General features: G+C 36.6%; 2 protein-coding genes and 1 long non-coding RNA gene across 4 annotated transcripts; all 3 read right to left on the bottom strand.

The window, feature by feature from the left end:
- Positions 1–8,208: 8,208 nt before the first annotated feature.
- Positions 8,209–10,021, bottom strand: LOC131806428 (uncharacterized). 2 transcript variants are annotated; one of them, XR_009344032.1, is made up of 3 exons: positions 9,303–9,428; positions 8,864–9,032; positions 8,209–8,798 (listed from the first exon to the last, which is right to left on the bottom strand). It is a non-coding gene; the product is annotated as an uncharacterized LOC131806428 (long non-coding RNA). The 2 variants fall into 2 exon arrangements; XR_009344031.1 differs by having other exon boundaries at positions 8,864–10,021.
- Positions 10,022–11,509: 1,488 nt separating this feature from the next.
- Positions 11,510–14,188, bottom strand: LOC131807100 (lysosomal thioesterase PPT2 homolog). The gene is made up of 4 exons (XM_059132111.1): positions 14,174–14,188; positions 12,165–12,231; positions 11,826–12,099; positions 11,510–11,771 (listed from the first exon to the last, which is right to left on the bottom strand). The coding sequence occupies exons 1-4, from the start codon at positions 14,186–14,188 to the stop codon at positions 11,573–11,575; spliced, it is 555 nt and encodes a 184-aa protein (XP_058988094.1). The 3' UTR covers positions 11,510–11,572.
- A 65-nt stretch (positions 14,189–14,253) lies between these two features.
- Positions 14,254–15,051, bottom strand: LOC105261442 (lysosomal thioesterase PPT2 homolog). The gene is made up of 3 exons (XM_059130494.1): positions 14,906–15,051; positions 14,570–14,840; positions 14,254–14,515 (listed from the first exon to the last, which is right to left on the bottom strand). The coding sequence occupies exons 1-3, from the start codon at positions 14,967–14,969 to the stop codon at positions 14,317–14,319; spliced, it is 534 nt and encodes a 177-aa protein (XP_058986477.1). The 5' UTR covers positions 14,970–15,051; the 3' UTR covers positions 14,254–14,316.
- Positions 15,052–22,070: the final 7,019 nt, after the last annotated feature.

Here is a 22,070-nt window from a genome sequence, read left to right as displayed (position 1 = left end):
CCGTGAGGAAATATTTAATTAAATGAATCACAATTACTTTGAAAATATACAGTTTGTTTAAAAAAATATTATTAAGTTCTTTGAGCTCTTTAAATTTCCTTTCTGCCATTTTCTACCGCTGTTTTCTGTCTGTGTTCTGGATTGAAATGATTTGATAGAAACCTTTAGCCAAATCTGTAGTGGAAAGTACTGGGGGGTTACTATGTAATTCGATTAGAAAGTTAATATTACGAATGCGAATTTTTTCTACCACCTAACTCAAATTCGCAATTATATTTCCTAGTTTCGAGTTATATTTCCTACTTTCGGATTTGCATCACTATGTATCCCGAATGTAGATGTCAAAGTCGCTCGAAAGAAGTCATTTGTATTCGTTTGATTTTTACCTAACGAATACAGCAAAAGGAAACAACCACCAATGAGCTTTACCCACCGAAAAGGAAAAATCCAAAGTAGACTGCTATACGGAGTGGAACTGTCCTTTATTATTCCTTCTTCATGTACTTTAGAATATCTGTACTCTATTTAATTTCCTGGGGTGTTACTATGTAACTCAATTCGAAAGTTCGAACAAGTCGAAAGTTGTATTCGATCCGAATTTAAACTCTCAATATGTAACAGTTTCGGATCGAGTTAAAAGTGTTGTAACTAAATGGATTTATTTTGGCAGTACTTTCGAGTGTATTATTCAGAATTGGCAGCATTTACTTCGTAAAATATATAAAATATAAAAAAAGAAAACAACGCAAAACTCAACAATTAGAAATAAATACGTTTCACGTGCCTCAAAAAAATGGATTCGTTTGCAGCCTTTAGCCAACTGTGGATGTTCCGTCATAGAATTGAGTATAGTCTGAAATTGGCTTTGATTTGTATTGATCCTCCATCATGGAAAACAGGGTATATTCAATTTTTCATTCCATTGCATTAGAACCCATAAAATAGTAAGTCGATTCAAATATATCTGCCTGTTTGGTGATATCACGATACAGCCCACATTATTTGACGTACAGAAATTTGCTACAATAATTTGTATTGTGTCGGTAACGGTCCCCGTTTTCGGTTATGGCAATCCGAAAGTAGGAAATGGGTTTGCGAATTCGAGTTAGTTGGTAGGAAAAATTCGCACCCGAAATATTTTAGTTTCGAATCGAGTTACATAGTAACCCCCCTGAAGTTCAATCAAAGACCTAAAATGGTAAAGACTGGACAAAATGCATAATGGAAAAATAGTTAATGTGAAAAATATATAGAGGCGCTGCTCACAACAGTGACATGTTAGCGTAAAAATTATATTTACAGAGCAATTTTGAGAATAAAATTTTCTGTAAACCAAAAATTTGAACTAAAAATTGCATTTCACTGACGTTTGAATATTGCATTTGCTGTTAAAACAACTTAACATTGGTGATTATGTTGTTATGATATCGTAACAACAGAGGTATTTACACCTGGTGACAATATTTTGACTCTGTCTTGTCCCATCTTTATACTTCTATGTCTTTGGTTCAATTTCTTGCATTATTCCCGATCATAAAATTTTGTCAATCAGACATCTTTTTTTTGTTACTATGGGTTGCTTTGAGTTAAGTCCTATATGGTAAAATTTGCATCTTGCTGAATTCAATCAATAAAATTTTGATTGGAACTTTGGAGTTTGAGTAGATATTATACTTTGTCCGGATTATTTATGGGATTTCTATTTTGTTGAGAATATCTACATTGATTCGAATTTTTTGATCTGGAAAATTTCTGTTCGGTCCTTAGCGTATATATATGACGGTAGCTTTGGCCAGACATATTCCTCTGTGTATTATTATGAAAATACTGTCTTTTAAAATTGTTAATACATCCATATTCGTTTTTTGCACTTTTTTGATTTTAATTACATTTTTGTCCTGAAAATCGGCTCGGTGGATCAATTTGGTGCTGCGGTTTGGATTCCCTATCGTTCCGTTCAATAATAGTTTTATTATTCCTTTCCAATTCACTATTATGTTTTTGTCCTTATTATCCGATGCCTATAATCTACGCCCCTTCTATCATCGAATAACCTAAGCGTTTTACATTTATTTATATCTTGAAGAGTCTCTTCATTTTCAAGTGTTGGGAAAATCCAGCAATAAACATTCTAATATTACATATTTCCCAGCCGCCATTAAATACCACATGAGAACAATTCGGTGATCTTGTGCGCTGACGCATACGATTATGTGTGAGATAATAAAGGTTATGATCCACATGCACATGGTTCTGTACGGTTTGCCGAAATACCATCCACCATAGATCAGTCTCGGTGGATGTAATAGATGCGGAGGATGCGTGCATTTTAGGAATTGTTCCGGCTTAACCCGGTTGCGAGAGTATAGCGAAGGGACTATGTTGCATAGTGCTGTACCAACGTAGTCCCCAGTGAGTCCACGACCTCGTCGTCAACTTCCGAGTCGTCGTCGGAGTATGGAACTCCCCCACAGTCTCCAAAACAGCAACCTTCACCGCGGCACCTAACGCCACATGTTGCTGTTCCAATTCCGGACAGTGCATCATTCTTGCAATTCAATTGCAACGGACTTCGAGGTAAAATTGATGAGATAGTGGATTTTATGAATCGGAGGAATATTAAGATCACAGCGGTGCAGGAAACGAAACTCATTAAAAATTGTAGCTTACAACGTTGCAATAGTTACAACGTTCATCATTCTGTTCAATGCAGACCTATCTCGCTTGAGCTAGTCTATAGTGACCCATACATGGAGTGTATGGGGGTAGCAGTCAAGTGTGGAACTGCCGAGGTAGATTTGCTTAATGTGTATATCCCGCCGGTTAATAGCTGTGAACCGCGTTATTTGCCTAATATAAGCCCACTTTTCGAAGGTAATAACCGCCTGGTACTAGGGGATTTCAATGCCCACCATGAGTTGTGGCCATCCGTCTTAGGTAATGGCCAGAGGGGATCAGCGTTGGTAGAGCAGATTGACTGCTCCACATTCTGCACGGTTAACGAGGATGCCCCCACCCGAATAAGAGGAGAGTGTCACAGTTCGCCAGATTCAACCTTGTGTCACCAGGTCTGACAAATGACGTGACTTGACAACCCGTCATTTCTCTTGGCTCAGACCATCTCCCGACAATCGTCTCCATAAGCAGATCGCCCAATTTCATAACCTCTGAACGCCGCACTTTCCTTAACCATGGGAAAGCCCACTGGCCTGAGTTCAGAAAGTTCACCAACCGCCGCTTCAGAGAACCGCCCAACCCTTCTGATGTTCGGGTAGCTGAAAGGATTTTCCGGGACATCATCAAAGCTGCAGCAGCTCGCTATATACCTGCTGGTCGAATACCCGAAGTAAGACCAAATTTCCTACTAGCGAATGAGCGTGATGAGCTCCGGCGTACCAAACCTACTGATCCCAGAGTCAGTGAACTGACAGTGGAAGTCAACAGCTTGGTACAGGAGCATAAGCGGAAAATGTGGCTAGACCATTTGAAGTGTTGCAACATTGGAACCAATTTGAATAAACTGTGGGAAAAAGGATATAGGGCAGCAGTCACATTTAACGACGTAACGGTGACTGATCCGAAGAGGAGCGCTGGCCATTTTAACCGTCCATTTGTCGAGCACCCCGAGAGTGATAGGGCGAGGCGAATAGTACTAGACTGGGAGATGACAACACAGCTGAATGTGCATTCGACAGCATGTTCAAGTCGTTCGCGCAAGCCACATCTATCTGCGACAAGATGAAAAGTAGGAACAAGGTTCTCAAGGCGCTTGCCTGCAGCACTTGGGGTGCGGATAAGGAAACCTTGTTGATCTCTTATAAAGCGATAGGTCGGTCTGTGGTTAGCTATGCGGTTCCAGTGTGGTCGGCGAATACGAGTGCAACCTGCCAGACCTGCCATGATGCCGCCCTGAGAACTGCAACAGGGTGCCTCCTCATGAATCATGTAGACAATTTACATGAGGAGACGAAGGTTTTTCCCTTATGTCAGCATAATCATATGCTTTTGTTGCAGTATCTCCTTGGGTGTTACCGTGAGAGTCATCCCAACCATCATATGGTGGATACAACTCCCCCACCCAGGCGTGTCAGGAAGGACCTGCATGATCTAGAGAGAGAGAGGTCCAGCGATATAAGAGAGATCCCCTAGATCATGAAGCCTACAATCGGTACAGAGGTACTTAATAAATAGAGTATGAACGCCATCGACGGAGTCCACCACCATCCATTGCAGCTGAAGAAGGTCGGCTGCCTAGGCAAACCTGGGTAGTTTTGGCCCAACTACGTTCAGGATGGTGCAGCCGTCTCAATTCGTATTGGGCACGAATTGACGAAGATACGAATATATAAGACAATAGGCTGTATCTGTTTAATAGTCCAGCCAAAGCTACCAAACTCCATCCAGAGGATCTTTGGACATTGAGGGAGAGCCGGATTAATCAGAACATAAACAACAGAGTATGTTAACACAGCTACAACAACTACTACTACCTCTATTCTTAAGTGATCGAAACTCACTAATATTTCATTGATCACCAGGGATGAGAAAATGTATGTCTGCGCTATAACCCTGCCTAATTATTGACATAAGCGTAATGCGATGAGCTTATTGTAAGATTATTAAAATTTAAACGAATGTACAGTACTGCTAACTCCTTCTACAGAGCTATGTCAATTGCTTTACCCTTTACACTATTCTGAAAATTTGAAATTTAACCAATATTAATCAAAGATTATTATTAAAAAATATATCCTCTTACATTTGTGCCTTGCAGTGGAATTTGCAGTGAGGTGTATGCATTACATTTATTTCCATTATTATGTCCAGGACGCCATTATGTGGCGGGAAAGTCAGTAGTGTTTTGTCTTTACTACGAACTTCATCTATATCGCAAGGTTTCTGCGACCTTACCGATTCGATATTACTGTCTTTCATATGTCATTAATTTATGAAGGGACTAAGGCCGACCAGGTACCAACGAAGTTTGAGAATACAGTCCTGCCCTGAATTCTAACTTGTAATACTGATTGCTACGTATTACGACATTGGAGGTGACGAAGTCCGCAATGGCAATACCCTCATACCACGGTAAGGACTTGACAACTAATCCTATTGCTCGCTGAGGCGCTCAAGAATTAGCTAGGTACCCAGACTGCATTCCTTGTAACACTGATGGTTGGTTATTAGAGTAACACATTAGTTTGCCCAGTCGAGAACAAAACTCATAGGCACTCGAAGATTCCGAGACCGTCACTCCGGAAAACTCTTAATTATGCGCGACTGCTTATTTAAATAGCACTTACCATATATGTTGTATGTATGTGTATATGTATAGACCTCAACAAACTCAAAAGAAGGAACAAGGATGATACAACATTAGCCACACAAAAGTGATCTAGAGATGGAGGACAAACGCTATGAGAGCAAAAAAACTGCCAGATCTGAGTAGTATTCATACTAATGTCAGTCACCACTAGTGTCATAAATCGAAACGGTATTATGACCACCCTCATTGTCCGGATAAACACGTATACACCGGTTCTAAAACAAATAATTGTTAAGCTATCTAATCTGATAAATGACCTAATAAACTGGTTAAGTTTTAAAGAATCCCATATCCCCAATTAAAAACATAAAACAAAATCTTACAGATTTCCCTAAATATATTCTATGAATGGGTCACACATATGTAAAATAAAGTTACATTTCTTTGTCTACGTTTTCTTTCAAATGTTCTTCTAATGATTTTTAATTCCTCGATTAGGGTCAATTGACTATTTTCTTAATAAGTATTTCGTTGTATATATTTATGTTTACTTGTTTGTCCATGTTTACTTGTTTGTCAGCAAAAATGCTTCTAGCAAAACTACGAACTACCTCAACGACCTACCGTTCGTGTAAGGAAAGTAGTAGCAACTTCGAACAATTGTCTGGGAATTTCCAAAATCACAAAATAGGACGGGTTAAAATAAAACGTACAAAAATGTTAATGTTGTTGGATTTTGCCCTTTTTGGAACAGGTAGAGCATATGGTAGTAGTATATTAAGTAGTTTAAGTATGTAGTCAACTAAGTTAAGTATTTTGTACCTTAGAGAATTTGAATAACCCCGTGTGACTGGGGCCGTCACATTTGTCCGGTCGGCCGAACTGTAGTAGAATATAAGTGAACACAAATACGGTAAATGAAGACACATATCGATAATACGATTAAAATACAACTATGTAAAAGATAATCCATATCATGTAAGATAATAAATGTTTCTGGTTACCCTAAAATTTGTAACAATTGTTATAAATTTTTACTGGAAGTCGTCTGTTAACCCAAAAGTTCTGCAAAAGAGAGCGGTCGGAGAGAGAAAGTTTGACAGTTCTTTCAGTGAGAGTTTGCAAATTCTTGCTGGACAAATTTCTTCTTGCAATCACTTGCAACTCTTCTTCTTCACATTCATCGGCATTCAATCAGATGTTTTCTTTTGTTTGTTTATTTCTTTTTTTTTCTTTCAATTTGAAAATATTTTTTTTTTGGAATGGGCAAGACTAATTGTTTTTTGAGATAAACTTTACAAAATGTGAAAAACGTAAATATTAATATGTAATAAGAAAATAAAAGGCTATTTCCAACGTTTTTGGACAAATGCCATTAGCAACAGATTTTAAGGACTCCGGGGAACACAAAAAATCTATCTTTCTTTTATTGCTTATATTTTTGTTTAATTGCTAATTTCCTTTTTATTTAAAAATCTTGTAAAATTGGTGGTGCTTCCTTTCTTTTTATTCTTATAATAGGGGACAAATTGGTTTGTTTTGACAAATCAGCTGATTAGTTGCAAGCTTTTGCAGGAATACCGTCTGTTTACTTACTACCTACCTTACTCTCTCAGAAAGATTTTGCTGGACAATTCCTGCAGGAAAAGTAACCAGACACACCTAATATAGATACAGAAAATAATAAGTATCGCGACACTCGCTAAGTGACCGGCAAAGGTTACAGACGTCAACAAATCTATATAATTTGAATTCAAATTACAACAACTAGTTGTAAAATATTATGTTATTTTAAGCTGGTTTGATACGATTACCATTATAAATCTACATTGATTGGTATAAATAAAAGAAAGGAAAAAAATTATAGTTTAAGTATTCTTAAAACTAAGGAAGTAAAAGAGCGGTCGGGTCGAACATTGAACAAATTTTCAAAATTTGTATCCATCACAACTTTGAAGCCTGCAGGTGGTACATGTATTTGCTGGGTTGGCGGACCCTGGCCGAAACATTGTTCCTTCGAGTCAATCCGGTTCATAGAACCGGCCGCCGTGAGATTCGCTTAAAGTCGCTTAAATAATAAAAAGCCCAATATAAGGAGGTATCGTTATATGGAGGCTATACGAAGACTTAAACCTGCAAGCTGTAATACGCATTAGGAACTTCAAATACAAAATTTAAAACAATTCCGGTGGATAATGTCGCTATAATCATCAAAATATCGAATATCGGAAGGTAATGTTTTATGGGGGCTATACGAAGACGTGGACCTGACGGTGAAGGAGGTACCGTTGTATAGATGCTATACGTTATATGGAGTCTATACGAAGACAATTTTATGTCATAGCATATAGTACCTATTAGGAACTTCAAATTCCATTGAAACATTTCTCATGAAAAGTGTGACACAAATCATAAAACTGCGGAAAATCTGGAGGTACAGTTATATGGCGGTTATACAAAAACGTGGACGAATATAGCCCATTTTCAGTACCAAAAGTCCTGCGGACCTAACACACATCTGAGAAATTTTATAATCGTATCAACGTATTTCATTTCGTTCGAAAGCTAGTGTGATTTCCACAGACGGACGGATATCGCTAAATCGACATAGAATCTTATGCTGATCAAGAATATATGTACTTTGTGGGGTCTGAAATTTATATTTAGAGGTGTCACAAATGGAATGACAAACTTAATATACCCTCCATACCTTGGTGGAGGTTATAAAAGGGGGTTTTATTGTTTTGGTTGAAAAAGTATTATTGTTTACCTTTGTACAATGAGTGATGCAAGGAAATGCGGTCTGAAGTCCGAGTTAAAAATAAAATTACAGAATAGCATGCAAGATTAGTCATCACAACATACGCGCGAATTGAGCATCTCGGTATAATTTGACATACCTAACTTTGAAAGTTCAAAAATTAATAAAAAATGTTGCACAATTTACAGAAAAAGAGCGAGGGTTGTATATTTTTGAATTTCAATTAAATCCAGCATTAACAAATTTAAATTAAATAAGGTAAAATCACCTCATTAATAACTCGTTTATTTGGGTGCCACGTTAAGTGATGTACAAAGGGTTTAACGATTATTATCAATTTTCCATGGTCCGCCAATGTTTTTAAGCCAATGTCGTCCGATGCATATATTTTTCGCTCATTCAATGGAATTACATCAAGACTGTCGTTGTAATATCCAAAATGACTACAAAAATACAAATATTAATCAGAGCATTTATAAACACATTTTGACACCTACTTTGATTGCAACGGTATAATCATTCCGTCGTTCGGTCCTCCAATAAGAATAAATTTATCTAAACTAGTTAATGCTGCTTTAAAATCAGTTGAATTTCCAGAAATAATCTCATTGTTTATGTATGGCTGAAAAACACTGAATTTCAAATACATATCTTGCTTATGTGGGTCATTCCAGTAGTTTCCGACGGATGTGTGCTGTCCAACTTTGGAGTAAAAAAGCTCATATGCTGTTTTGGCAGCCAAATCAGGAAAAATCAAATGTAGAAAACTGGCTATAAATATTAAAAGCTATATATTTATATCATGCTATAATCTGTTGAATCCGTCTTTAACTTACTTCCATATTGACCTGCTTGAGGAGAAGATAGCGATATAAAAGTTCGAACATTGTGTTCATGCATTGACTGGATTGTTGCTACAAATTAAATACTTTTTTCCAAAAACAAGCTGCCCCAAGAGAGATATTTTGTCGGGGATATCGAAAACTACCAGATAACACAAATACCCTACGATAATAGAGGCTTGCAATATGTGATTATGGAAAACGAATAATAAGACCCAGGGTTGTTCTGCCAGGTAGAGCCTATGGTAGTAGTATATTAAGTAGTTTAAGTATGTAGTCAACTAATAGTACGTTTACGCTGTAGAGGATTTAAAACCCCCAGTCGGTTTAAATTGTCAATTCCTTTGAATATACCTCAAATAAATCTTGATAAAGAAGGTTAACCCCGAAAAAATTTCTTACGTAAACATGCTTTAAGTTAAGTATATTGTACCTTAGAGAATTATGAATAACCCCGTGTGACTGGGGCCGTCACATTTGTCCGGTCGGCCGAACTGTAGTAGAATATAAGTGAACACAAATACGGTAAATGAAGACACATATCGATAATATGATTAAAATTCAACTATGTAAAACTATTCGATCACATGTTTTCTATTGTTTGTTTATTTTTTTTTTTGTGCTTTCAATTTGATAATATTTTTTTTTGGAATGGGCACGACTAATTGTTTTTTGAGATAAACTTTCAAAATGTGAAAAAAGTAAATATTAATCTTTCTATCTATCTTTCTTTTATTGCTCATATTTTTGTTTTATTGCTAATTTCCTTTTTATTTAAAAAACTTGTAAAATTGGTGGTGCTTCCTTTCTTTTTATTCTTATAATAGGGGACAAATTGGTTTGTTTTGACAAATCAGCTGATTAGTTGCAAGCTTTTGCAGGAATACCGACTGTTTACTTACTACCTACCTTACTCTCTAAGAAAGATTTTGCTGGACAATTCCTGCAGGAAAAGTAACCAGACACACCTAATATAGATACAGAAAATAAAGTATCGCGACACTCGCTAAGTGACCGGCAAAGGTTACAGACGTCTACAAAGCTATATAATTTAAATTCAAATTACAACAACTAGTTTTAAAATATTATGTTATTTTAAGCTGGTTTGATACGATTACCTTTATAAATCTACATTGATTGGTATAAATAAAAGAAAGGAAAAAAATTATATTTTAACCATTCTTAAAACTAAGGAAGTAAAAAAGCGGTCGGGTCGAACATTGAACAAATTTTCAAAATTTGTATCCATCACAACTTTGAAGCCTGCTGGTGATACTCAGCTTCGCTTCCGGGATCGCTACGACTCATGAAGCTTGCGATTTCGTTGATATCACCTCGGAGACCATCACAGTTGAATTGGGGAAACGATGCATTGTCGGGAACTTGAACATCAATGTGTGACGTCAACTGCTGCACGACTTGCGGTTGTGAAGGATTGCGGGGTGTCTCAAACTCCAACGACGATATGGACGACGAAGACTCACTGGGGTCTACATTGGCGCAGAAGGAAGCAATGTAGTCCCTATTGCTATACTCCTGTATCCGGTTTAAGCCGGAGCAATTCCGGAAATGCACCCACTTCATGCATCCGTTGCATCTCACCGAGACCGATCTGTGGTGGATGTGATTAGGACAGAGCAGAACCATGGTCCGGAACCAAGGTACGAACATTTCGGGTAATGTTGCTCCCACATCAGAAAAATGAACGAAAACGAACATGCATTTGCTGGGTTGGCGGTCTCTGGTCGAAACGTTGTTCCTTCGAGTCAATCCGGTTCATAGAACCGGCCGCCGTGAGATTCGCTTAAAGTCGCTTAAATAATAAAAAGCCCAATATAAGACTTAAACCTGCAACCTGTAATACGCATTAGGAACTTCAAATACGAAATTTAAAACAATTCCGGTGGATAATGTCGCTATAATCTTCAAAATATCGAATATCGGAAGGTAATGTTATATGGGCCTATACGAAGACGTGGAACTGACGGTGAAGGAGGTACCGTTGTATAGAGGCTATACGTTATATGGAGTCTATACGAAGACAATTTTATGTCATAGGAACTTCAAATTCCATTGAAACATTTCTCATGAAAAGTGTGACACAAATCATCAAACTGCGGAAAATCTGGAGGTACAGTTATATGGGGGTTATACCAAAACGTGGACGAATATAGCCCACTTTTCAGTACCAAAAGTCCTGCGGACCTAACACACATCTGAGAAATTTTATAATCGTATCAATGTATTTCATTTCGTTCGAAAGCTAGTGTGATTTCCACAGACGGGCGGATATCGCTAAATCGACATAGAATCTTATGCTGATCAAGAATATATGTACTTTGTGGGGTCTGAAATTTATATTTAGAGGTGTCACAAATGGAATGACAAACTTAATATACCCTCCATACCTTGGTGGAGGTTATAAAAGGGGGTTTTATTGTTTTGGTTGAAAAAGTATTATTGTTTACCTTTGTACAATGAGTGATGCAAGGAAATGCGGTCGGAAGTCCGAGTTAAAAATAAAATTACAGAATAGCATGCAAGATTAGTCATCACAACATACGCGCGAATTGAGCATCTCGGTATAATTTGACATACCTAACTTTGAAAGTTCAAAAATTAATAAAAAATGTTGCACAATTTACAGAAAAAGAGCGAGGGTTGTATATTTTTGAATTTCAATTAAATCCAGCATTAACAAATTTAAATTAAATAAGGTAAAATCACCTCATTAATAACTCGTTTATTTGGGTGCCACGTTAAGTGATGTACAAAGGGTTTAACGATTATTATCAATTTTCCATGGTCCGCCAATGTTTTTAAGCCAATGTCGTCCGATGCATATATTTTTCGCTCATTCAATGGAATTACATCAAGACTGTCGTTGTAATATCCAAAATGACTACAAAAATACAAATATTAATCAGAGCATTTATAAACACATTTTGACACCTACTTTGATTGCAACGGTATAATCATTCCGTCGTTCGGTCCTCCAATAAGAATAAATTTATCTAAACTAGTTAATGCTGCATTAAAATCAGTTGAATTTCCAGAAATAATCTCATTGTTTATGTATGGCAGAAAAACACTGAATTTCAAATACATATCTGGCTTATGTGGGTCATTCCAGTAGTTTCCGACGGATGTGTGCTGTCCAATTTTGGAGTAAAAAAGCTCATATGCTGTTTTGGCAGCCAAATCAGGAAAAATCAAATGTAGAAAACTGGCTATAAATATTAAAAGCTATATATTTATATCATGCTATAATCTGTTGAATCCGTCTTTAACTTACTTCCATATTGACCTGCTTGAGGAGAAGATAGAGATATAAAAGTTCGAACATTGTGTTCATGCATTGACTGGATTGTTGCTCCAAATTAAATACTTTTTTCCAAAAACAAGCTGCCCCAAGAGAGATATTTTGTCGGGGATATCGAAAACTGCCAGATAACACAAATACCCTACGATAATAGAGGCTTGCAATATGTGATTATGGAAAACGGATAATAAGACCCAGGGTTGTTCTGCCAGGTAGAGCATATGGTAGTAGTATATTAAGTAGTTTAAGTATGTAGTCAACTAAGTTAAGTATTTTGTACCTTAGAGAATTTGAATAACCCCGTGTGACTGGGGCCGTCACATTTGTCCGGTCGGCCGAACTGTAGTAGAATATAAGTGAACACAAATACGGTAAATGAAGACACATATCGATAATACGATTAAAATACAACTATGTAAAAGATAATCCATATCATGTAAGATAATAAATGTTTCTGGTTACCCTAAAATTTGTAACAATTGTTACAAATTTTTACTGGAAGTCGTCTGTTAACCCAAAAGTTCTGCAAAAGAGAGCGGTCGGAGAGAGAAAGTTTGACAGTTCTTTCAGTGAGAGTTTGCAAATTCTTGCTGGACAAATTTCTTCTTGCAATCACTTGCAACTCTTCTTCTTCACATTCATCGGCATTCAATCAGATGTTTTCTTTTGTTTGTTTATTTCTTTTTTTTCTTTCAATTTGAAAATATTTTTTTTTGGAATGGGCAAGACTAATTGTTTTTTGAGATAAACTTTACAAAATGTGAAAAACGCAAATATTAATATGTAATAAGAAAATAAAAGGCTATTTCCAACGTTTTTGGACAAATGCCATTAGCAACAGATTTAAAGGACTCCGGGGAACACAAAAAATCTATCTTTCTTTTATTGCTTATATTTTTGTTTAATTGCTAATTTCCTTTTTATTTAAAAATCTTGTAAAATTGGTGGTGCTTCCTTTCTTTTTATTCTTATAATAGGGGACAAATTGGTTTGTTTTGACAAATCAGCTGATTAGTTGCAAGCTTTTGCAGGAATACCGTCTGTTTACTTACTACCTACCTTACTCTCTCAGAAAGATTTTGCTGGACAATTCCTGCAGGAAAAGTAACCAGACACACCTAATATAGATACAGAAAATAATAAGTATCGCGACACTCGCTAAGTGACCGGCAAAGGTTACAGACGTCAACAAATCTATATAATTTGAATTCAAATTACAACAACTAGTTGTAAAATATTATGTTATTTTAAGCTGGTTTGATACGATTACCATTATAAATCTACATTGATTGGTATAAATAAAAGAAAGGAAAAAAATTATAGTTTAAGTATTCTTAAAACTAAGGAAGTAAAAGAGCGGTCGGGTCGAACATTGAACAAATTTTCAAAATTTGTATCCATCACAACTTTGAAGCCTGCAGGTGGTACATGTATTTGCTGGGTTGGCGGACCCTGGCCGAAACATTGTTCCTTCGAGTCAATCCGGTTCATAGAACCGGCCGCCGTGAGATTCGCTTAAAGTCGCTTAAATAATAAAAAGCCCAATATAAGGAGGTATCGTTATATGGAGGCTATACGAAGACTTAAACCTGCAAGCTGTAATACGCATTAGGAACTTCAAATACGAAATTTAAAACAATTCCGGTGGATAATGTCGCTATAATCATCAAAATATCGAATATCGGAAGGTAATGTTTTATGGGGGCTATATGAAGACGTGGACCTGACGGTGAAGGAGGTACCGTTGTATAGATGCTATACGTTATATGGAGTCTATACGAAGACAATGTCACAAATGGAATGACAAACTTAATATACCCTCCATACCTTGGTGGAGGTTATAAAAAGGGGTTTTATTGTTTTGGTTGAAAAAGTATTATTGTTTACCTTCGTACAATGAGTAATGCAAGGAAATGCGGTCTGAAGTCCGAGTTAAAAATAAAATTATAGAATAGCATGCAAGATTAGTCATCACAACATACGCGCGAGTTGAGCATCTCGGTATAATTTGACATACCTAACTTTGAAAGTTCAAAAATTAATAAAAAAAAATGTTAGACAATTTACAGAAAAAGAGCGAGGGTTGTATATTTTTGAATTTCAATTAAATCCAGCATTAACAAATTTAAATTAAATAAGGTAAAATCACCTCATTAATAACTCGTTTATTTGTGTGCCACGTTAAGTGATGTACAAAGGGTTTAACGATTATTATCAATTTTCCATGGTCCGCCAATGTTTTTAAACCAATGTCGTCCGATGTATATATTTTTCGCTCATTCAATGGAATTACATCAAGACTGTCGTTGTAATATCCAAAATGACTACAAAAATACAAATATTAATCAGAGCATTTATAAACACATTTTGACACCTACCTTGATTGCCACGGTGTAATCACTCCGTCGTTCGGTCCTCCAATAAGAATAAATTTATCTAAACTAGTTAATGCTGCTTTATCAGTTGAATTTCCAGAAATAATCTCATTGTTTATGTATGGCAGAAAAACACTGAATTTCAAATACATATCTTGCTTATGTGGGTCATTCCAGTAGTTTCCGACGGATGTGTGCTGTCCAACTTTGGAGTAAAAAAGCTCATATGCTGTTTTGGCAGCCAAATCAGGAAAAATCAAATGTAGAAAACTGGCTATAAATATTAAAAGCTATATATTTATATCATGCTATAATCTGTTGAATCCGTCTTTAACTTACTTCCATATTGACCTGCTTGAGGAGAAGATAGCGATATAAAAGTTCGAACATTGTGTTCATGCATTGACTGGATTGCTGCTCTTGCTAACAAACCTCCTTGCGAATATCCTTGCCAAATGAAAATGTAAAAAAATGTACAAATAAGGCTTTATGATGTAGGATGGCTCTAAATTATTTACCACAGGTTAGGCTTTATCTACTTATTTTTAAACTTTATTTAAATATTCCGCGAGTCTTTGTATTTATTACCATTTATTTATTTTTCTATTGATAATAATATTGAAGGAAATCGGATTAGATTTGTAAGAAGAACTGGAGTCGAACATGGAGCGTTCTGGTGTTTAATTCGCATATGGTTTTTTGCAATATATCCAAATTAAATACTTTTTTCCAAAAACAAGCTCTTGTAAAAAATCCATACAAAATATGCCTAGTGGCCCGCTTAAACGACAATGAAACGCGTCGCATAATGTTGAGTGTGTGATAGCATCTCTTTGGTTTTAGACATACTAAGGCGTAGGTTCAGAAGGAGAGGTCCAATAGACATAGATAGACATAGATTTCACATTATATAAAAGTTATAAGCATTCATAAATTTGAACATTTGTGGGGAGCTTTTTAAAAGCAGTTGACTCAATATCGCTCCTTAATTGAGTCTCATTAAAATATTACCATAAAATTTGGTATCGGGTAATCGATGCTTTTAAAGAAAACAAGCTTTAACTGAAACTAGCTTGTCTAGCTTGCCTTTAACATATTGAATTAAAAAAAGAAACATCTCCACTATCTTTAAAGCGACGACTTTGCGTTTTTTTTTTCTTAAATTAGCTTGGGGTTAGAGACGGAGACGGAATTCTCATATACCGGCTTCTCTTTCTTGCGCAACATAATCCTATCATCGGTAAACAACGGAAAACATTTGTACACCAATTTATAATAAATTATAATTCCAAATGACTGATGAACAAGTCCAGGGTTCCCAAAGGGACACAACCATTGAGGAATTGAAACAACAACGTGGCTCGTCAAAGGGGAGTATGACCCGAATTAAAAATATAATTGAATCCAACACTTCATTGTCTCATACAGAACTTGAGTGTCGGTTGGGAATTGTAGAATCCCACTACAAGCAAGCTTCTTACTACCAAAGTCAGACAGAAAGATTGTCCCCCAGAGATAATGGAAGAGCCGAAATTGAGGAACTGTATGTTTCAATTAAAACTAAAATTCTTTCTCAAATTGGGCAAGGTAGACGTCCTAGTATAGCTGATCAATCTTTTGTGTTGCCTCATGTCCCATCTAATAGATTACCCAGCTTAAAATTACCCAAGGGAAATATCTGGAATGGGAAATATCTGGAATATAAGAACTTTATAAATACGTTTAACAATTTGGTGCACAATGACCCAAATATTTCTACTTCGGAAAAATTCAACCACTTACTCTCGTGTCTTAGTGGGGAAGCGCTTGCAACCATAAAGGCATTCCAAGTCACTGATGAAAATTATTCTAGTGCCCTTAAAATATTGAAGGAGCGGTACGATAATGACATACTAATCTTTCTTGAAAATGTGACATCAATGTTTGAACTTCCGAAGTGCAATAAACCTGTTCCAAAGCAATTGAGAAATATTGTGGATACAATTTCTGCTCTCTATAGCTCTTTGAAATCCCTTGGCTCCTCTGAACAAATTTGTGATGCCTTCATAATTCATCTCGCAATGAGCAAGGTTGATTCTGAAACCAAACAACGATGGGATGAATACATCGATTACTCTAAATTACCCTCTTGGACTGAATATTGCTCCATGTTGGACAAGCTTTGTCAGCAATTGGACGCACAGTGCCGACGGTCTTCAAAACAGCATAACCCTACCATAACAACAAATTACTCACATAGTAATAATCAAAAACAACATTCATTCGTAACAAAAAATGTGGCTCAAGATTTTGTGTGCAGTCATTGCTCCAAATCGGGTCATATGATATCAACTTGTCAGCGGTTCATCGTTCTTACTCCTAATCAACGAATTGAACAAGCTAAACAACAAAAACTTTGCCTCAACTGTTTATCAAAAGGGCATGGTTACATACAATGCCCCTCAAAATATTCATGCAGATTTTGTAAACAACGTCATCACTCGCTTCTTCATAAGCAATTAGAACCAACCTGTCCCCAGAAAGAAGAAGAACCGTCATCATCATCTGCTGCCACACGTAGCACCTTTCAAAACGAACCCAGTCCCCAAGTGAGTACTGTTATTCTTGCTACTGCATTAGTATTAGTTCGTGACTCAGAGGGAAAACATGAACTGAGCCGTGCTCTGCTTGACTCTTGCTCTCAAGTTAACTTCATAAGTGAGACATTATGCAAATCTCTTAATCTCAAGAAATGCACAAATTCAACAGATGTCTCTGGAGTTGGCTCTTCGAAGTTGAGAGTCACTCATAAAACACAAACGACAATAAGATCTCGTCTTAATAACTTCAATATGTCATTAGAGTTCCTGGTTTCTCACAATATAACTGGTTATCTTCCTGATGAGAATGTTTGCCCTCCAACATAGAGCTAGCCGATCCAGAGTTTCATCGTCGACGAGGAATCGATATTTTACTCGGAGCAGAATCATTCTTTTCGCTCTTATCCGTTGGTCAAATTAAACTTGGAGAAAATTTGCCCACTTTACAAAAAACTCTCTTGGGATGGATTGTCTCTGGAAAGTATACAAGTCAAACGGCAATATCATCACAAAGGTCTACTTACTCCATTGTATAACACAAAGATATTTTCCAAGAGATAAATAAAAATATTGAAATGTTATGGAAAATTGACGTCGTTGGAAGCAAATGCCAAAATATGTCCCAAGAGCAAAAAGTATGTGAAGACCATTTTGTGAAAAATGTATCTTTTCAATCGGATGGACGCTTAATGGTGAGATTGCCCTTTAAAGGTGACCCAAATTTGCTTGGCGATTCACGAGACATTGCCCTGCGTCGTTTCTTTTCCATAGAGAGAAAATTGAACAAAACCCAGAATTAATTAAGATTACTCAAAATTTCTTAAAGAATATGGCCCAAATGTCTCAGGTGGACGACACTAATATTTCAGTTCCCAACTATTACATACCACATCACTGTGTTCTTTGCCCCAGCAGTGTGTCGACCAAGTTGCGTTTTGTTTTCGACGCATCATGTCGAACCTCTTCACAAACATCCCTGAATGAATACCGACTGTTTACTTACTACCTACCTTACTCTCTCAGAAAGATTTTGCTGGACAATTCCTGCAGGAAAAGTAACCAGACACACCTAATATAGATACAGAAAATAAAGTATCGCGACACTCGCTAAGTGACCGGCAAAGGTTACAGACGTCTACAAAGCTATATAATTTAAATTCAAATTACAACAACTAGTTTTAAAATATTATGTTATTTTAAGCTGGTTTGATACGATTACCTTTATAAATCTACATTGATTGGTATAAATAAAAGAAAGGAAAAAAATTATATTTTAAGCATTCTTAAAACTAAGGAAGTAAAAAAGCGGTCGGGTCGAACATTGAACAAATTTTCAAAATTTGTATCCATCACAACTTTGAAGCCTGCTGGTGGTACTCAGCTTCGCTTCCGGGATCGCTACGACTCATGAAGCTTGCGATTTCGTTGATATCACCTCGGAGACCATCACAGTTGAATTGGGGAAACGATGCATTGTCGGGAACTTGAACATCAATGTGTGACGTCAACTGCTGCACGACTTGCGGTTGTGAAGGATTGCGGGGTGTCTCAAACTCCAACGACGATATGGACGACGAAGACTCACTGGGGTCTACATTGGCGCAGAAGGAAGCAATGTAGTCCCTATTGCTATACTCCTGTATCCGGTTTAAGACGGAGCAATTCCGGAAATGCACCCACTTCATGCATCCGTTGCATCTCACCGAGACCGATCTGTGGTGGATAGAGGCTTGCAATATGTGATTATGGAAAACGGATAATAAGACCCAGGGTTGTTCTGCCAGGTAGAGCATATGGTAGTAGTATATTAAGTAGTTTAAGTATGTAGTCAACTAATAGTACGTTTACGCTGCAGAGGATTTAAAACCCCAGTCGGTTTAAATTGTCAATTCCTTTGAATATACCTCAAATAAATCTTGATAAAGAAGGTTAACCCCGAAAAAATTTCTTACGTAAACATGCTTTAAGTTAAGTATATTGTACCTTAGAGAATTATGAATAACCTCGTGTGACTGGGGCCGTCACATTTGTCCGGTCGGCCGAACTGTAGTAGAATATAAGTGAACACAAATACGGTAAATGAAGACACATATCGATAATATGATTAAAATACAACTATGTAAAACTATTCGATCACATGTTTTCTATTGTTTGTTTATTTTTTTTTTGTGCTTTCAATTTGATAATATTTTTTTTTGGAATGGGCACGACTAATTGTTTTTTGAGATAAACTTTCAAAATGTGAAAAAAAGTAAATATTAATATGTAATAAGAAAATAAAAGGCTATTTCCAATGTTTTTAGACAAACGCCATTAGCAACATATTTAAAGGAATCCGGGGAACACATAAATCTATCTTTCTTTTATTGCTCATATTTTTGTTTTATTGCTAATTTCCTTTTTATTTAAAAAACTTGTAAAATTGGTGGTGCTTCCATTCTTTTTATTCTTATAATAGGGGACAAATTGGTTTGTTTTGACAAATCAGCTGATTAGTTGCAAGCTTTTGCAGGAATACCGACTGTTTACTTACTACCTACCTTACTCTCTCAGAAAGATTTTGCTGGACAATTCCTGCAGGAAAAGTAACCAGACACACCTAATATAGATACAGAAAATAAAGTATCGCGACACTCGCTAAGTGACCGGCAAAGGTTACAGACGTCTACAAAGCTATATAATTTAAATTCAAATTACAACAACTAGTTTTAAAATATTATGTTATTTTAAGCTGGTTTGATACGATTACCTTTATAAATCTACATTGATTGGTATAAATAAAAGAAAGGAAAAAAATTATATTTTAAGCATTCTTAAAACTAAGGAAGTAAAAAAGCGGTCGGGTCGAACATTGAACAAATTTTCAAAATTTGTATCCATCACAACTTTGAAGCCTGCTGGTGGTACTCAGCTTCGCTTCCGGGATCGCTACGACTCATGAAGCTTGCGATTTCGTTGATATCACCTCGGAGACCATCACAGTTGAATTGGGGAAACGATGCATTGTCGGGAACTTGAACATCAATGTGTGACGTCAACTGCTGCACGACTTGCGGTTGTGAAGGATTGCGGGGTGTCTCAAACTCCAACGACGATATGGACGACGAAGACTCACTGGGGTCTACATTGGCGCAGAAGGAAGCAATGTAGTCCCTATTGCTATACTCCTGTATCCGGTTTAAGCCGGAGCAATTCCGGAAATGCACCCACTTCATGCATCCGTTGCATCTCACCGAGACCGATCTGTGGTGGATAGAGGCTTGCAATATGTGATTATGGAAAACGGATAATAAGACCCAGGGTTGTTCTGCCAGGTAGAGCATATGGTAGTAGTATATTAAGTAGTTTAAGTATGTAGTCAACTAATAGTACGTTTACGCTGTAGAGGATTTAAAACCCCAGTCGGTTTAAATTGTCAATTCCTTTGAATATACCTCAAATAAATCTTGATAAAGAAGGTTAACCCCGAAAAAATTTCTTACGTAAACATGCTTTAAGTTAAGTATATTGTACCTTAGAGAATTATGAATAACCTCGTGTGACTGGGGCCGTCACATTTGTCCGGTCGGCCGAACTGTAGTAGAATATAAGTGAACACAAATACGGTAAATGAAGACACATATCGATAATATGATTAAAATTCAACTATGTAAAACTATTCGATCACATGTTTTCTATTGTTTGTTTATTTTTTTTTTTGTGCTTTCAATTTGATAATATTTTTTTTTGGAATGGGCACGACTAATTGTTTTTTGAGATAAACTTTCAAAATGTGAAAAAAAGTAAATATTAATATGTAATAAGAAAATAAAAGGCTATTTCCAATGTTTTTAGACAAACGCCATTAGCAACATATTTAAAGGAATCCGGGGAACACATAAATCTATCTTTCTTTTATTGCTCATATTTTTGTTTTATTGCTAATTTCCTTTTTATTTAAAAAACTTGTAAAATTGGTGGTGCTTCCATTCTTTTTATTCTTATAATAGGGGACAAATTGGTTTGTTTTGACAAATCAGCTGATTAGTTGCAAGCTTTTGCAGGAATACCGACTGTTTACTTACTACCTACCTTACTCTCTAAGAAAGATTTTGCTGGACAATTCCTGCAGGAAAAGTAACCAGACACACCTAATATAGATACAGAAAATAAAGTATCGCGACACTCGCTAAGTGACCGGCAAAGGTTACAGACGTCTACAAAGCTATATAATTTAAATTCAAATTACAACAACTAGTTTTAAAATATTATGTTATTTTAAGCTGGTTTGATACGATTACCTTTATAAATCTACATTGATTGGTATAAATAAAAGAAAGGAAAAAAATTATATTTTAAGCATTCTTAAAACTAAGGAAGTAAAAAAGCGGTCGGGTCGAACATTGAACAAATTTTCAAAATTTGTATCCATCACAACTTTGAAGCCTGCAGGTGGTACTCAGCTTCGCTTCCGGGATCGCTACGACTCATGAAGCTTGCGATTTCGTTGATATCACCTCGGAGACCATCACAGTTGAATTGGGGAAACGATGCATTGTCGGGAACTTGAACATCAATGTGTGACGTCAACTGCTGCACGACTTGCGGTTGTGAAGGATTGCGGGGTGTCTCAAACTCCAACGACGATATGGACGACGAAGACTCACTGGGGTCTACATTGGCGCAGAAGGAAGCAATGTAGTCCCTATTGCTATACTCCTGTATCCGGTTTAAGCCGGAGCAATTCCGGAAATGCACCCACTTCATGCATCCGTTGCATCTCACCGAGACCGATCTGTGGTGGATGTGATTAGGACAGAGCAGAACCATGGTCCGGAACCAAGGTACGGACATTTCGGGTAATGTTGCTCCCACATCAGAAAAATGAACGAAAACGAACATGCATTTGCTGGGTTGGCGGTCTCTGGTCGAAACGTTGTTCCTTC

Source organism: Musca domestica, unplaced genomic scaffold (assembly GCF_030504385.1).
Source record: "Musca domestica strain aabys unplaced genomic scaffold, Musca_domestica.polishedcontigs.V.1.1 11, whole genome shotgun sequence".
In the NCBI taxonomy this organism is placed as follows: domain Eukaryota; kingdom Metazoa; phylum Arthropoda; class Insecta; order Diptera; family Muscidae; genus Musca; species Musca domestica.
This window is presented reverse-complemented; position numbering and strand designations above follow the sequence as displayed.

Bases quoted from the DNA above. Each gene is read 5' to 3' on its own strand.
- LOC105261442 (XM_059130494.1), bottom strand. From the start codon at position 14,969: ATGCATGAACACAATGTTCGAACTTTTATATCGCTATCTTCTCCTCAA. The intron at 14,841-14,905 runs GTAAGTTAAAGA...TAATATTTATAG, and splicing joins TCAAGCAGGTCAATATGGAA to CCAGTTTTCTACATTTGATT. The intron at 14,516-14,569 runs GTAGGTGTCAAA...GTATTTTTGTAG, and splicing joins ATTACACCGTGGCAATCAAG to TCATTTTGGATATTACAACG.
- LOC131807100 (XM_059132111.1), bottom strand. The intron at 12,100-12,164 runs GTAAGTTAAAGA...TAATATTTATAG, and splicing joins TCAAGCAGGTCAATATGGAA to CCAGTTTTCTACATTTGATT. The intron at 11,772-11,825 runs GTAGGTGTCAAA...GTATTTTTGTAG, and splicing joins ATTATACCGTTGCAATCAAA to TCATTTTGGATATTACAACG.